This window comes from Artibeus jamaicensis, unplaced genomic scaffold (assembly GCF_021234435.1).
Source record: "Artibeus jamaicensis isolate MK-2021 breed Jamaican fruit bat unplaced genomic scaffold, CSHL_Jam_final contig_387, whole genome shotgun sequence".
Classification (NCBI taxonomy): domain Eukaryota; kingdom Metazoa; phylum Chordata; class Mammalia; order Chiroptera; family Phyllostomidae; genus Artibeus; species Artibeus jamaicensis.
In genome coordinates this window covers 11,863,081-11,879,923 of record NW_026521812.1, presented here as the reverse complement: position 1 = coordinate 11,879,923, position 16,843 = coordinate 11,863,081, and the positions used below count along the sequence as shown (strand labels likewise).

The following is a 16,843-nucleotide window of genomic DNA, read 5'->3' as shown; positions in this document are numbered from 1 at the left end:
GTAATCATCAGGAAAGAGAGTACCTTTATTTCCCAGTTTTTGTGGGAGGGTAAGAATCTAACTCTGGTGGGTGCCTTGCTGCAAATGGTAGTACTACAATACATTCCTATCATGAAGATCAGAGAAAGTTTATTTTTCTTTTGAGTAAGGGTAATTAACAAATACAGATGACCTACATTCTGTCCTCCCCACCCCTGCATCCCATTTCATCTCTCAAAAGCTCTCCTGTTTTTGTTTCAGTGGAATTAGGTTCAGAACAAGTTCTAGTCTGTTGCCCCCATTGCAAAAGCTTGAATAAAGTCTTCCTTCCTATTTATCTGTATCTGGTGCAATTTTTTTTGACATCTGTATGTAGACAGATTTAAGTATCTATATCCAATTTGTTTAATTTGCCCCCAAGATTATTTTATTTTTATTAGGCAAAGAACTTCATTAACCTTTGTTTCAAACTTTATTCCCAGGCTTTTTCAGCTTAATCAACTTCAAGGAATGATTTGTGTAGAAGCAAACACTGAACAGAGATAGAGTGTCCAAGGAGCTAGGGCTTGAAAATATTAGGGATGTAGATTTTATCCGATCCACAAACAAAATTTGAAAAAGCAGTCATACTCTAAAATAATGGCTCCCAGTAACTTCTTCAAGTTTATCTTCTTCCAAAGTTCATTCAATTCAGTTTGCTTCATTCTTGGAAGCTTTATCAAAATTCTCCACAAAATCTGGGATGTTGTCATCATCATCCACTCCTGTAGCAAGTGGTGCTTTTCCATCCACAGACTGTTTGGGCAGAGCTGTGGCAAGTCTTCTTGAACTAGTCAAATGTCTGCGCTGTGCTGATTTAAGATGCTGACCGGCATTGCTGCCAGCGGCTTTGTCTCAGCGTGGCCTGTGATGGTCAAGTGTCCACTGCCAGAGATGCCTGAACTTTTTAGGCTTGTTCAAGTGGATCACTGTTTCTTGGTTCATGAACATACTTACCTCTTCAGCATAAGGGATATTGTTTACCCCTAACTTCTTTACAGAGAACTGAAGTTTTTTTTATCACCTACCGTAGCTCTTCTGTGAACCACCTTCTTCTTTCTACGAGCAGCTCCTTTCCCACCAGTAAGCACTTCTGCCTGCAGTTTGGTGAGTTTGTCTTGGTTCATGATAGTCTCTTTCATCTTGTTGGAGAGGAAGCTGGGCCTCACAAGCACTGGGGTTGGAGCTCAGAGGTCTTCGGCAGACCAGCTGAGAGTAAGGGTGCACTTGCGGGGATGTGAGATGGCAGCTAGGGAGCCCCAAGATTCTTTTAAACATCCTAAACACAATATAACTAAGGAAACAAAGAAAGTATAATACCTTTTTTTTTCACATCAGTGGCAGCTTCCTTCTCAGTTTTCTTTTTGACATCTTCTTTTTCTGGTAGTAAAATGAGAAAGTTATAAGCCTCTACCCTCTACCTGTTTACTTCTTACATAACAGGGCATAAAATACATTAAGTTATTTGTTCTTTTGAAAGACATTTTTATTAAACAGAATGAATTAAATAGTAGTCATCATATTTATATGTATTGCCAAGTAAAGTACTGAGTTAGACTTAAACAATTACTCCTAAGAAAAAGAATAATCAATAATATATTTTTAAAAGTGTTTAGGCTTGAATTTTCTTTTAAAAATTCATGAATTTCAACTTTATTTGAAATATTTATAAGTCTTAAGAGTGTGTTTACTAACAACAATGAAATTATTGAGGAAATTTCTTCCCTAGAAAACGATAGCTTTACCAGCAGCATTATAAATGGATACTAATCGATTTATGCGTTGGACAGTTTTTAAATTCCTTACCTTTCTTTTGTGTTTCAGAAGTCATTTTCTTCTCAGCTTTCTTTTTTTCTCCTTCTTTTTCTGGAAGAGAAATTTAAAGTACTTTGTTTACAAAAGTTTAGTATAAAAGAAAAACTAAGATTAGAAAGAAGGATTACCGTTAAGTGAGTTCTGCCTCCAGATAGCTCTGTGACTTTGAGCAGGTGATTTAATCTTGCTAAGCCTTGTTTTCCTCATTTGTAAGATACTAATACCTTCCTTAAATTTAGATCATGTTTACAAAGCACGCTGCACAGTGCCTGGTTCGCAGCTAGTGCAGAATATTGTAGGCCGTCAATATTGTCTACAACTAATAAAGAAGAGATCTTGAGCTTCCTGAACAAAACACTTACCTAGGGCCTATAGTGAAATAGTAGTACATGAAATTAAAGCATATTTCCTTAAGAAAGACACAGGCAAGCTAAAAGAATTATTTTTGTTACCTTTTCATATATTCAGCTTTATTAGAAATAATACACTGAGCCATTCACAGTATCTATTTTGGTTTAACTGCGTTTCAAATCTGCCTCTTGTCAATAGGCATTTGGAGCCTGGTGACATTTGTCTGGCAGTGTGTTGGGGACATAACTGCCACTGCCCTTTCTGAGTGGTTGTATCAGCCAGAGTGCTCAGACCATTTTTGCACCCAGGAGTAGCAGGAAGTCTGGATGCCACATAGAACAGTATGTGTTGCCTGTGAACTTCAGGAAATATTTCTGTCTCAGAGGCCTGAGATCGTCTTGTTCTGAGGGGCAGTTGGAAACTCAATGCCCAGCCATAGCGGTGTAGCAATTGGACATCCCTGGACTTGTTCTGGTAAGTGTACTTATTTCAAATAACAAAGCCATGCAGAAGTACAGAAGTTATTGAGATAGAATGTTCAGGTTTTGTTGGGTTTTTTTAGGTTTGCTACAACTGTAAGCACAGTCATTGTTAGAAATCAATTGTTTTTTATCTTCAATTACTCGTGCTATTTACCTTATATTTAAAATATTTTCCCTTTGTCATTTGTTTTTTAAGCATAGATGTGAAGCAGTCAAAGATGTTCATTGCCCAGAACTATCATGAGAATATTACTATGCTGAAAAAATTCCATGAACAGTTCTAGTGTGAATGCTTATCTACTAATGACTGCATCCTGTTAAATATTGGAGTTAATTCATTCCCTTAGGCGTCCTTTTTTTACCTACAGTATCAGAGACAACCCTTTCTGTCAGCGTTGGAAGTATAATCTATGAAGAACTCTTTTTCGTGACTCCTAGAGCCACGTCGCTGTCTGTGGGAGAGGCAGAGTCACGCCCTGTCTCAGCGTGTCTGCACTGTGCCGTCACAGGCCACCCAGTTGGAGGCACAAAATCAAGAAGTCAGTCTCTGGTAGTTCCGGTTGGAAATAAACCGGTTGAACTTCACTTTGCCATTTCCTAAAGGTTCATACATATTAAATATGGAAACCATGTTTAAAATCCTGAATAATAGATTCTTTTAAGTATTATTCTTTTCAGCTTCTCTGGGAAAATTTGATGTAGGAAGGGGTTTCCAACTTATTAAAATAAACATGTGTTCTAGGACATTAGCCTGGCATTTGCTAAACATCACCTTCTGATGGTTATGCACTAGAAAAGGGGTTAATGAGAATATGGAGTACCTGGAAATACTCTTCATGTATATCAGAAATCAATGCCATAGTCACAATAAAATCATAACTCACAATCCAAGTCTCTAAGTTTAATAATGTAGATGAAGAAATATTTCATTTAGAAGTTTGTGTCAATTAGTCATTCTTATAAAGTAAACCTCAGAATAAAAGTAGATGTTTGAGGCCATAAGATAGAAGACATTCTTTCCATTTTCATTTTTTTAAAGGGAATGCCCTTGTACAGTAAATTCTACCTTTAAATGAATACATCTGGAATTTTATTGTGATGGTACAGTATTCTTGCCTTAGTCCATATTGAGCTAATGCTCCCATTATACACTCTGCCTGTGATTATGACCATACATGGTGAGAGTCATGAATAAGAGCCAAGTCCACAAAAAGCAGCTATAAATAATGCACTTTAATAACATTTTTATGAAGTAGACCTTTAAGCTGTCATTATGGGACCAACTTTATTCATGGTGAATTCATTTAAAACATCAACTTAGGAAGATTTTGTACTTCTTCAAGCACTATTGTCTCTATTCCGTAGGTGATTTGGCAGCAGTGGAATTCAGTTTTTCCTTTATAAAAGACACAACAATTTAATTATACCCTGTAGGGATATAAAAGTAACTCTTGTTTCTTTTGTGAAATCCCTCCTTCCTGTGACTTTTGTCTCCTTCAGCAGTCAGTACTCTTCCTTTCCCAACTGCTGTGCACCTACACATCCAATTTCCCCTTCACTCTCTCCTCCAATTGTTTGCTCTTTTGTTTGTAACAAGCTAGAGAAGAGTCAGAACATTTAATATCACAGGTTTTCAGAGGAAATGCAACGCAGCGTGTCTGTAGACTGTGAGGCAATCAGCATATTGCCTCCCTTTGGTAAAAGTGTCATAAGCCCCGAAATGACGGCTCTGTATGGCAGGGATCGCAGGAGAGACTGACTGGTTGAGAGAGAAATTCTTCTCCACAATGGGCAGCTCAGAGCCACAAATCTGTTATTAACTTCTGCATAAATTAACATTAGATGAAAAGAAAATTAAAAACTCACTTTTTACTTTCTAAGCCCTTTCAAAAGGCTTTTCTCTTTTTTACATGTGTTTATGCCATCTCAAAGCCAGAGAATACACAATAGTTAATTAGAATTGTAAAGCTTTCTAAGATGCTTGTTCCTAGCAAACAAAGAAAACAAATACAAAGGTTTCATTTTCATCTAATGTTTTGTTCCCCCCTCTTTGCCTTTCTAGTGTAGAGATTATCCAAATTTTACATATCTTATGGATGCCTGTCTTTTAATTCTCTAAGGCCAGGACTGATGTATTCTTGGTCCTAATCACATAAGTAGAAATGCGTTGCTTTCCTAACAATGCATTCCGACAGACCTTGTTACTGTCACCTTGCTTCTCTAGAGTGGCAGCGATTGGCTTGGAATCTCACTCACTAGCATGATCATGGAAAATTTCACCCAAGCAGATAAGCTCAATTATAGCAGTTGTTATTCGAGTTCTTCATTGTTATCTACAGAAGGTCATGGGGCATGAGATGAACTGTGGTGCTAGCATAGGTGACTTTGGTCTGAATCCTGAAGCCTGTTTTAGGTTTTGTGTGATATTGGCAATGTGTTGTGACACACCAAATTTCATTTTCTGTATTTGAACAATGAGGCTAATAAAATCTACCTTGCTGGCTTGTGAGGAGTGGAGAAATAGCTAAAGTGCCTAGAGCAGAGTGGAAGTTCAAAAAATAATGATTACACCAATTATAGCTATTACTATATTTTAGAACAATAAAGAAACAACTCCATATATCTTCATTAATTTCTCTAGGAGTGGTATTTATTAAATCATTGAGTATTTACTCAATAATTCATTAATTACATTAATTCTTATTATTTGATCACAGTAATTCTTATGATTCTGTATAGAGGGAAGCTGTGTCAGGAATAATTTTTATTAAGAAACTTTAGGACAAAAGTACTTAAGTAAGAATTAACATGTTGTGAAAGGGTACTATACTGGAATAAAGAAGTAGATTCCAGATTCAGTTTTGCTATAATTAGCAGCCACCACCTTATGCAACTGTAAATTTTCTGACTTCTACCATAAGAGGCAGGGGAATGAGTAGAGTGTATTTAATTCTTTCCTCATCTGTTTATTTACTCACTCCCCAAATGAAGCACATGTCCTCTTGCATTTATTTGCTCATATTGCTGGGAACAGGTAATTTAAAAAGCTTTAGAGTTGTAAATAGCTATCGTGTATTTTCTGTCTTTACTATAGTTTAACATTTTTTAAATCTAGAAAAATGTTCATTTCTAAGGTTTAAAATGAATATATGCAGATACTCATATCTATATGAGTATATGTATTTATAAATAATGTTAAGTGTCAATAAGGGTGGGGGAACTTGGTTTAGAGGACTAGAATATAAGCAGGTGAGAGGTAGCATTGCTTCTTTTTTAAAGGTGGAACATGGGTACATTGTCTAAATGGATAATATTTGAAAAGATTCTTGAAAAAAAGTGGAAGAGCTTTGGGGTCTGGGGGAGAAGATTTTTTTGGCATAGAAAAAATGTCTGCCAAGACCTTGACATGGGAGCATCCTAGATATATTCAAAGAAGAGTCTGGGGACCAGTGTGGCTGGACTGGAGGTTCAGGAGAGTGGTGAGAGATGGGGCCAGAGAAGGATCAGGGGCCAGTCACAGAGAGTCGAGTTGTTCACACTGTGGATTCTTTATTTTACTGTGAGTAAAATAGGGCACCACTGAGAAAAAGAAATAACGTGATGATGTGTTATATTTTAAGAGGAACTTTGGCTATTGCTGGCTGGTGTGAGGTGCTCCTTTGGATTTTGTGATCATATTGTAAGGAAGAAGAATAAAAAGTAAAATAATTCAGTATAACTTTTTTTTCCATTTTTCTCTTTTTTTTCCTCCATAGTTTCTCCTGAATCTTGTTTAGGATTTTTTTAACTATAGAACAGTAGTAGGAGTACTTCACTTAACATTGCAATTAGGTTATTATGACAGCAAAGCTCTCTAAATTAAGGACTCACTTGAGTTATCTGGCATAACTAAGCTGGCCTTTTAGAACTGAAATCCACTGTCTTTGCCTTGACTTTTCCTTTAGTGATAACTAAATTACTCTTAGGAGATAGCTCTTCTCAATATCATCTTTTTAACAACAAACAAGCCACCACCAGCAATCTATTGCACATTTCAGTGATTGCCAGAGACTTTTACATAGATAACTTCCTTCATCAAAAAGTGTTTATTTATCCTGATTGCAAACCCCTTTGCTTGGATCTAGAATTTAAAAGCTTCCCTCCAGGAACTCTAGGTAAGAGACTAAGAAGTAAGAAAGTTTATAATTACAATAAGGACTTTGAGAAACATTGTAAGTAGTATCTAAAGGACCCAGCAGAAAGTCCCAAACCCCAAAGAGTTGAGTGAATGTAGAAAAGCTATTCCTAGGGAAAGAACCTCAGACTGAGACAGAAATGGTATGGGAGACCTGATTCTAAATGGGGTATAGAGCAAAGGGTAACATTTTATTGTTTTTTTTAAACATGGCTGAATAGTATCCCAATGTCCCATAGTTGTTTTATCCACTTATCTACTGATGGACACTTGGGCTGCTTCATATCTTGAGAACTTTATGCTAAATGAAATATGCCAATGACAGAAAGATAATTACCATAAGATTTCAGTCATATGTGGACTCTAATGAACAAACTGAACTAACAAGCAAAACAGAGACAAGACTCATAGATAGACTCAACAGACTCAAGACTTAGCAGGTTGGCTGCTAAGGTTAGGGGGTAGAAGGGTTGAGCAAGAAGGATAAGGGACTCATGGACATGGACAGGAGTGTGGTGACCGCATGGGGGGAGGTGGGTATAAAGGGACTAAATGGTAATGAAAAACATACGATGAAAATCTGTAAAAAAAGAATGAAAAGAATACAATTTTAAAAAATAAACTGAGTATGCAAGTGTTCCTGTCAATGCCAGCTGACACCCCTGAGGGGCAGAGCGCCTGCTCATTGCTGCAGACCCACTGGAGAACTCTCAGTGATACAGCTCCACCCACGAGGCAAACATTCCAAAGGACTGCAGACCTTATCAGCGTAAATCCGAACTTTTTCAAGATATCCTAGGTCAATGAGAAAATGTTAATGGGTTTTCACCAACATCTTCTTAATAATCTATAATGGGAAATTAAAACTGTAACAGGATAGAAAAGTTCTAGATTAGAGATTAAATTTTCTTATGAAATACATGGTGGGACAAAAGTACCTTTACAGTTGTCCATATGGGAAATAGCACAACAATTAATAAGTAATTATACAAGAATAAACTCTAGAGTTTCACATAATCACTTTTCCCCAACCCTGTATATCTAGTGTCTACTAAAATATATTTATATTTTGTAATCCTTGGGAAACTCTTTTGTGTGCATTTTTCACTTATTCATTTTTGTGCTTCTTTTTTCTTTTGATTTACTCCCTTGTTAGAACTTACCTATTTTTCCACTTGTTCAAAAATATTAACTCAAATATAACTGTGTTATCTCATACCCAACCCTAGCACAGTGTAACAACTGAAAGAAATTAGTCAATAATTTCAGGAAGTTTTGAAGATAAATTTCAGTCTTTACTGAAGTATCTCAAATAGCTAATGTTGAATAACCCAAAGCAAACATCTAAAGATTACCTCCTTTACTTGAGCTTCCTGGTCGTCTTTCATCACAGTTTCTCACCCCAAACCCTTCTGTCTTCCAAAAGCACCACTAAAAACTTACTCCTGGCCCATGATGGCTCTCCCGTTCCCTCCTCCTGACTTCTTTCTCCCTGATGAATCTTATATTTTCTTCTGAGGAGTAATTCTTCCCATTTGAACATGAATTAATTTAATTCTTTTCACTTGTTCCAATGCTTCTGCTCACCTAGCATATCCTGAATAGAATGTAAATACACAGGAATCGACTAGACAATTATAGTTTATTCCTTAGAAATTAAAGTGGGAGGAACAAACTGTGATTGCATATGTTAATGTTGGTATCCCCATAACACATGTAGGCAATATTTTTATAAAATCTTTTACAAATCAGTGAAGTGTTAAAATTGAATATAGTCTGTAGTTTAGTTAACAGTGTTGTGCCAAAGTTATTTTCTTGTTCCTGGTAGGTGAATCCTGGTTATGTAAAATGTTAACATTAAAGGAAGCTTTTTAAAGATTGTACAAGAACACTCTGTATTATCTTCAAAACTCTTCTGTATATCTAGCCCTGGCTGGTATAGCTCAGTGGATTGAGCGCGGGCCTGCGAACCACACGATCGCGGTTCGATTCCCAGTCAGGACACATGCCTGGGTTGCAGGCCAGTTCCCTGCAGGCCAGTTCCCAGCAGGGGACGCACGAAAGGCAACCATACATTGATGTTTCTCTCCCTCTATCCTTCCCCCTCTTCCCCTCTAAAGATAAATAAATAATAAAATATTAAAAAAAACCTCTTCTGTATATCTAAATTAAAAGATAATTTAAAAAGGAAATTAATAGAAGGGTTTTTAGGACTCTGAAATAAAGGGTTCATATTTCCTTGGTACTATTCATTAATTTACTGTGTAACAAAGAAAATGAAATAAATATGTGGAGGGGAAAAGAATAAAAGAAATAAAGGCCCCAAGTACAGTAAAATTTTGGAATTAGAATAGACTTTTAAGATCTTCTATTTTGAAAATATCACTGCAGATGAGAAAACTGAGTGTCTCAAAGGTTTAATTGAATATCAGAATTAGACCTATAGTTTGGGCTTCTAACTCCTAGACTCTCATTTATATAAAGCAGAAAATAAAATTTAGAGATTGGAGTGGGGCATTATGATCTCCCACTTGACCAATTTAAAGGTCCTAACAAACACTGTTCATCCCTCTGGAGCACCTGCTCCTGTTGTACCTTTATCACCTTTCTGTCCCCTCATCCTTGGCTTTCTAGTCTGTCTTTCTGATGATGTTTGTGATGGTTAATTTTATGTGTCAACTTGGGTAGGCCATGGTAATGATTGCATGATCAAAGACAAGTCTAGATGCTGCTGTGAAGGTACCACTTAGAAATGATTTACATTTAAATCAGTAAAACAGGTTACCTTCTATAATGTAGGGGAACCTCTTCCAATCAATTGAAGGCCTTAAAAGATAGACCAAAGTCCTCTGAGGAAGAAAGAATTCTGCCTTCATAGTTTCTTTGTATTCGAGAATTAACATCGATTGTTCCTTGTTCCGTAAAATGAAACTCTCTCTGCAACCCTACCCCACTAATGTGTGTGTGTGTATACATGCATCCTAATGGTTCTGTTTCTCTAGAGATCCCTGACTCAAACAATATTCCCCAAACTCCCCTTCAGGAGTGAACTTCGTGCACTAGATAACTTCATTTACACCATGGTTGACCTGCACTTCAGTCATGTTCAGAACTGAGCTTTATATAACACAAGGTGTTTTTGAGATCACTTGTTCCTTGGAACCTTGATAAGTGTTACGGGGAACAGAAATGTTCATGCTCTCAAAAAATATTGGAATCACTGAGTTTATAAAATTAAATGGTTTATTTGTGTATACAGAATGCCATGGATCTTTTAAAATACATATAATATAAATATAAATACTAATGCTTTATTGATTAAACACTTTTAGTCACCCATTTGGAGGTTGCTGGGGCTCCTGATATACTCAGCAAGCCCAAAATTGAACTCATCATCATCTCCCACTACAATGGTCTTTCATTCATCCAGGTCAGATAATAATTTTTAATTATGTTCAGCCTTAACACTTAATTGCTGGTCTCTGATAATGAAAATGGACTGAATCTGTGCACAAAACACCTGGGTTTTGATTCTAATTACAGCAGGTCCTCAAATAACGTTACTTTGTTATATGATGTTTTGTTTTAATATTGATGAGATTTCATAAGAACTTAACTCTTGTGTATATCAATTAGGCCATGGTAAAATTGGTTTTGTTATTCATAGTTCTACTCAAAGGCACAGAGTCTATCAATGATGTTAAGTGAGGACTTACTGTGCATCATTGTTAGAACTGTGTCATCTTTGGCAATTTACCTGTTTTTTTTTCTCATCTTTATAAAATGATGCAAGTCATACTCATCACTTTGAGTTGTTTTGAGGGTTAAATGTGATTGTTTGAAAATGAAGTAGCATAAAATTCCCTTATGACCAATAGCCTCACAGAAGTCTACTTATTTGTCTTATTTGCAAACACCCAAGCCTGGCACCTCACCCATCCACCCTTTCTATAGCTGACACAATGATCTAAAATGCAAATCTAATCATGCGACTTTCCAATTGCTTTAGCAGGCTTATGCAGCCTATGAGGAGGGGTAAAAACTTTAATTGTGTGTATAACACCCTGGATATGACACTAGTCCTATATTAAGAAATCACATAGAGTTTCATGTATACACACTAATATCATTAATGTCATTATCTTATTAACTTCTATACGTACCAATTAAAAACTATCATAAAAATTAGTGATTTGTTACAATAGAAGGAAATTTCCTGATAGAAGAATGATAATGATAGTAACAGCAACTAATAGTTGATGACCTAACTGTGCTAGATAAATGTGCTGTTTATATATATATATAATTTCATTGTCACCATAACAACTTTCTAAATTAAATAGGTACTAAAAGTAGTTTGGTTTGTATATTTTATCAAAAATTATAACTAAAAGTCAATTCTATTAAAAATCTCTGTCAGGGTTTGTGTTTCATCATGAAACAAAAAATATTATATTGGCTTTAAGTTTAATAAAATTTAGTGTGTCATAGAATTAATGGAGTCAGAACTGGGGCCAAGGTTTTATTTTATTATTTTATGCTTTTTTCCTCCCAGGACATGTCTCACTGAAGAGCTAAGGTGATAAATTTTTGGGTAAATGGAAACGTAAATAAAGCATTACTAGCTTGTGTGAAACATTTCCTTGGATGCATCACATGGTAAGAAATTATCTTATAATAAGTTTCTTATGGTGCTCCTTTCTCTTCTGTACAAATCCTACCAACATACTCTCTTTGGCCCAATGCAGGGCTTGTGATTCTGTTGCATAAATTTGCCTTGCTCATATTTCATTTTCATCCTACTTTTGCAGCCTTTATGATCTGTAGAACTCCCTTTTGTACTCTAGTAAGTAATGCTTCAGAATAATATCCACCACATAGGGGCGTGCTCATTTGCCCCAAGTTTGACATCTCTATTAGGCCATGACCATGCCTCACTCATCTATGGAAGCCACTTAACCACTGTGCAAAGTCACAGTCTTCACTCTGCTCTTAAGGCTGCTCTCTACCAATCCACCAGCCTGAAAAAATTAAGCTTTAAATCCCTAGGTGTGAAAGCAGAGAGGAACTTAAGAACAATTTAAGTTCTGTTCTCATAGTTCACAGGTGAAGAAATGGAGGCTCAAGTGATTAATTAATTTTTAAAAGATTTCACAACCAATTAGTGTCACAGCTGACATTGGAACCTGGATTCCTGGTTTTCTCTCTCAAGTTCTCTTGCCCACATTTGTGTGGTGGCCTTTATAATATCATTTAAAGTTGGAATCCTGAGTTCATGCTAGTTATATTTTTATTTAAGAAGATGATAGGGTATACAATATTTATTCACCCTACTATATTTGACTTTATTTAAGCAAATCATATTTGTAATGGAATATTAAAAGCAATTTAAGTATAAGATATAAACTTCATAAGGAATCACTTTCAACTTCTTTCTCCCACATCTTTGCCACAATAGGCAGGTTGTGGCTGTCTATGTGAGATATGAATGAGGCCTTCAATTCTTCAGAGATCAATGATGAAAAAGGTGGTGTTGGGGATGGGGGTGGTTGGGTTGAGTAGGGGAAAAATCTTATGGTGCTGCTGATTTAATGAGATCATATCTAATAGCTATGCTTACACAAAGATTTCATGAAACAGTGCTTGTGTGTGTGTGTGTGTGTGTGTGTGTGTGTGTGTGTGTGTGTGTGTGTGAGAGAGAGAGAGAGAGAGATTGGGAAAGAGATGGAAAACATTGCCTAAAGCTGCCCTGCTTAACTCCTGAGGGTTCTGAGAGCAGTAAGAGGCTAATCTTTCATAAAAAATATGATTCTGACAAACATTTGATGATAAAACAGCTTTCATGCTAAGGGTTAAAACCATCCATAATATTAATATAATCAGGTACCATTTGATGTTGTGAGGGGTGCAACTCACAGAGATCTGCTCTACTTACGGAATGAATAACTACTTTGACCCCTGGAAGCTGCAGGCATTCCAACCCCCACGAGAGGTCCCAAGAGACATGGGGATTAATTCATCACGAAACTTAATATTGAAGTGAGGTCCATATTTAAGTCACTTCTAGTTAACTTATGCCAGTAATTAAATGCAAATTGATAATAATGAACAAAATAACTGTATAAAGTGGTCATTATGTAAAGATCTTTTTAATGCTATTGTAGCATTGTTTCCCTGGCCAAACATATTCTAAAAAGTAATAGTAGGAGTCAAAATAAACAACTTATTTAATAAACAATTTATATACTTATGTCCAAAGATTCAAAGCAACGTGACTTCACCATGGTATGCAAAGGCATGTGATGAGGGAGAGCAGGGCAATCCAGGGAAGGCAAGATGCAACTTCAAGGTGCCGGGTAAGCAACCCCACAGGAGAAGGGCACTGGCACTTCCCGGAACGAAGTGAATGCTGTTTGAATCTCATTATTTTAAGTTCTATGATAGCACAAAATCATCTTTTAAGGGCTTCACAGATGTAGAGTGTTGTCACTCCTATCAAGGTACATGCTTTTTAAAAAATTTTATTTAGTTATTTTTAAAGTACAGTTTTTTGTCTATTTCTCCCATCCCAGCCCCCCCTGCCCCGTGCTCCCCACCTCCCTCCCATTTCCTCCCCCCCAGTCCTCATCCCTGTGTCTTTCATACTTGTTCCTCAAAATCCCTCCCCTTTTTTCCCCTTAAATTCCCTTCCCTCTCCCCTCTGGTCACTGCCCACTTGTTCTCTATTTCAGTGTCTTTGTTTTTATTCTGTTTGCTTGTTTGCTTTGTTGTTTAGCTTCCTGTTAAAGGTGAGATCATATGGTATTTGTCTTTCAATGCCTGGCCTATTTCACTCAGCATAATGCTTTCCAGTTCCATCCCTGCTGTTGTAAAGGGTAGTAGCTCCTTCTTTCTATCTGCTGCATAGAACATGCTTTTTTACATTTCTCCTATAAAATTCTAACTGGTTTCCAATCTCCTGTGAGCAAATTTAATAATAATTCAGTCTCCATATAAGCTTTACTTTTAAAAAATTTGATTTTTATTTTTCCATTACCATTTAGTCCCCTATTACCCACCATATCCGCTTTACTTTTTTAAACATCGAAGTGGAAAATACGTTCAAATGTCTGCATTTTGACCTGGTATAAGTCTATCTCTCCAATCAAATCGCACTCTGTAGTGCCATGTGGATGTTTCTTTCCGTATAGTGCCATTTTCTTGTAACTTGGTTCCAAGGAAGCTCCAGACTAAAATAGTGCATCAAGGACGGTGCATAATTAACCTCTCTAAAAACAGCTTGATTAATACTAAATATGTCCTAGTTCCTAATCAATTATGTTAATGGAGTCGCAGGCAGAACATCTGCAAGTCCTGACAAAGCCTATGATCTCAGCACTGCCTGACAGTGTGGACTCCTTAGGAAGCCGCTCCTTGCCAGCATCCTCAGTGCAAAAACTCTACCTTTCTCTGAATTAAAAGTGCACACTAACAAAAGCCCTGCAATCCCGCAACACTGCTATGTTATTCACTTACACATAGTGTTGGGTTCCAGGATAAAATGTCAGCGTAAACCACTCTTTAAATATAACAATAGAACTTAAGCATCCCACTTAACAACTGACACATCCCTTTTCCAAGTGACAGACTGACAGGCAAAATATTTGCCACTTTGTCTTTTATCAGCCTCTGATAGGAGTTAAACTGGAGTCAAACACTTGAATAATCTGTCAAAATCTGCCTTGAACTGGAGAACCGGAATCCCTTGGTTTACGTCCACCTCCCAACAACAACAGAATTAGAATCTGATGAAACTTGAGGTGACACTATTATTTATAGGCTCTCTCTTGTCCTGTGAACGTTTAGGCCATGAGAGAGTCTCTTGTCAGATTTGTGTCACGTTATCTCAAGTCACATAAGCTATTATAGTCCAAATGCCCAAAGAAATAGAATCCCCATCCCTCCCTTCCTCTCCCTCCCTCTTTTGTCTCTCTCAGGCTGGGTTCTATACTTTTTTCCTAAATCATTTGCTTACTAGCTAGATAAGTGATACACATTAGTAGCCAGTCATAAGATTACTCAGAGGTTTGTTTTATTACCTTCAGTATAAACTCGATTAAGAAAAAAATTTAAATAGTTAACTTCTATCACTTATAAGCATGTATAGAAGATGATGCAAATTTAGAATTTATGCTCTTAGTAAAACCATACATGACAGAAATAAAAAAGGAAAAATTATTGATTACTTAAAAAGAAATATTTAAATAACTCTAATTATATGAGATAAACATTTCAGCTGTTTTGCTTATATATTCATGAAGCTTAGAGTTTATCAAGTGCTATGGACTGAACTGTGTCCCCTCCAAACTCCATGTGACTGCGTTAGAGACAGGACCATTTGGAGGTGAATAAGATCAAATGAGATCCTAAGGGTAAAGCCCTGATCCCACAGAACTGGTGTCCTTCTAAGAAGAGGAGAAGAGGGCAGACCTCACTCTCTGACATGGGACAGCACAACCAAGAGGAGGTGCCCTGCCAGCCAGGAAGTAGGCTCCACCTAGAACCTGACCATGCTGCACTCTGATTTCAGACGTGCATCCTCCAGAACTGCCAAAGGACAAATTTCTGGTGTTCAAACACCCAGTCTGTGGGATTTAATTAAGGTAGCTGATGCACACTAAGGCACAAAGGTTGATCATAAGTTTTTAAAAATTATTACATCAAAAGAAAATTATCTTCACATAATTATTACATACACAAAATCTGGAACCAAGTGAGTGAATAGGTAAAGAAGGTATAGACATTGATGGAGACAGGGGGACGCTTGCTCTATCAAAAATAATCACCTGTAAAAACCAGTAAATAAAAAGGTGGGTAATTGCAGGGCATGTGTAATAGTGTCAACAATAAAAAATTAAGCAAGAAACTGTTGTGGACCACAAAAAGGTGTCTGTAGCTATACTGAATGGGAGACTAGATCTTGCCTAGTTTCTTAATATTCAAGAAACAATGTTGACTTGTTATGTTGGAATGAGATATCATATAAACTTTGCATTAAATTATAGTCTTTAATAAAAAGCAAATTATTTTTTTCATATTGGGATTAATATAGCACTGATTTACAGATTGAAGGGGTTTTATCCAAAGTTTTCAAATGCTAATTTATTCAATTCTTGTAGATGACCAAATCAAAATATTTTACATACTATGTAATAGGTTGTTATAATTTACAGTTACAATGAAACCTTTCTCCCCATTCTCAATGGCATTTCTCTTGCTCCCTTGTGAGTCTTTATAGAATGCTTAGGTATTGAAACCTTTTGCTTCTTTACAGACAACTAGCAGTTAAAATTTCTTCACATGTGGCATTCCAGCAAATATGAAGGATATTTGGCTGATTCTCCTTGATCATTGAGGTAACTAATACCAAATTAAATGCATTTTTAGAAATACTATTAAATTTTTTAGCACCTCCTTCTTAAATCTTCTAGAGATTTGCTACTCAGGTCCAGGACCAGCAACATCAGCAATACTTGGGAGGTTGGTAAAAATAGAGAATCTGCCCTGGCTGCTGTAGCTCAGTGGATTGAGTACAGGCCTGTGAAGCAAAGGGTCACTGGTTCAATTCCCAGTCAGGGCATATGCCTGGGTTGCAGGCCAGGTCCCCAGTAGGGGACACATGAGAGACAACCACACACTGATGTTTCTCTTCCACTCTTTCTCCTTCCCTTCCCCTTTCTCTAACAATAAATAAATAAATAAATAAATAAATAAATAAATAGGGAATCTCAGCCCCAGACTTCCCAAATCAGAATCTGCATTTTCATAAGGTCCTCAGGTGATTTGTAGGCACGTGACCTTTTGAGGAGCACTGCTAGGGTACGGCTGACTAACATCGGAACATGGCGTTTCTATCACAAAACTGCTCGAAGTCTAAAGCACAAAACTTTGTTTCCATTTTCTAAAACTTGTTATCATCTCAGAAGACATGAACATATAATTCTCAAACCTCAATGCCTGCATG

General features: G+C 36.7%; 1 protein-coding gene and 1 pseudogene across 1 annotated transcript in view; both read right to left on the bottom strand.

The window, feature by feature from the left end:
• Positions 1-2,010, bottom strand: part of LOC119045002 (triadin-like) — a 158,638-nt gene extending 156,628 nt beyond the window's left edge. Inside the window, exons 1-3 of the mRNA XM_053664795.1 lie at positions 1,962-2,010; positions 1,825-1,884; positions 1,339-1,398 (exon numbers count right to left, since the gene is read on the bottom strand). Of these exons, the coding sequence (XP_053520770.1) occupies positions 1,339-1,398; positions 1,825-1,849 (85 nt within the window). The 5' untranslated portion in view covers positions 1,850-1,884; positions 1,962-2,010. The remainder of the gene's footprint in view (positions 1-1,338; positions 1,399-1,824; positions 1,885-1,961) is intronic.
• Positions 670-1,204, bottom strand: LOC119044998 (transcription factor BTF3-like; annotated as a pseudogene).
• Positions 2,011-16,843: the final 14,833 nt, after the last annotated feature.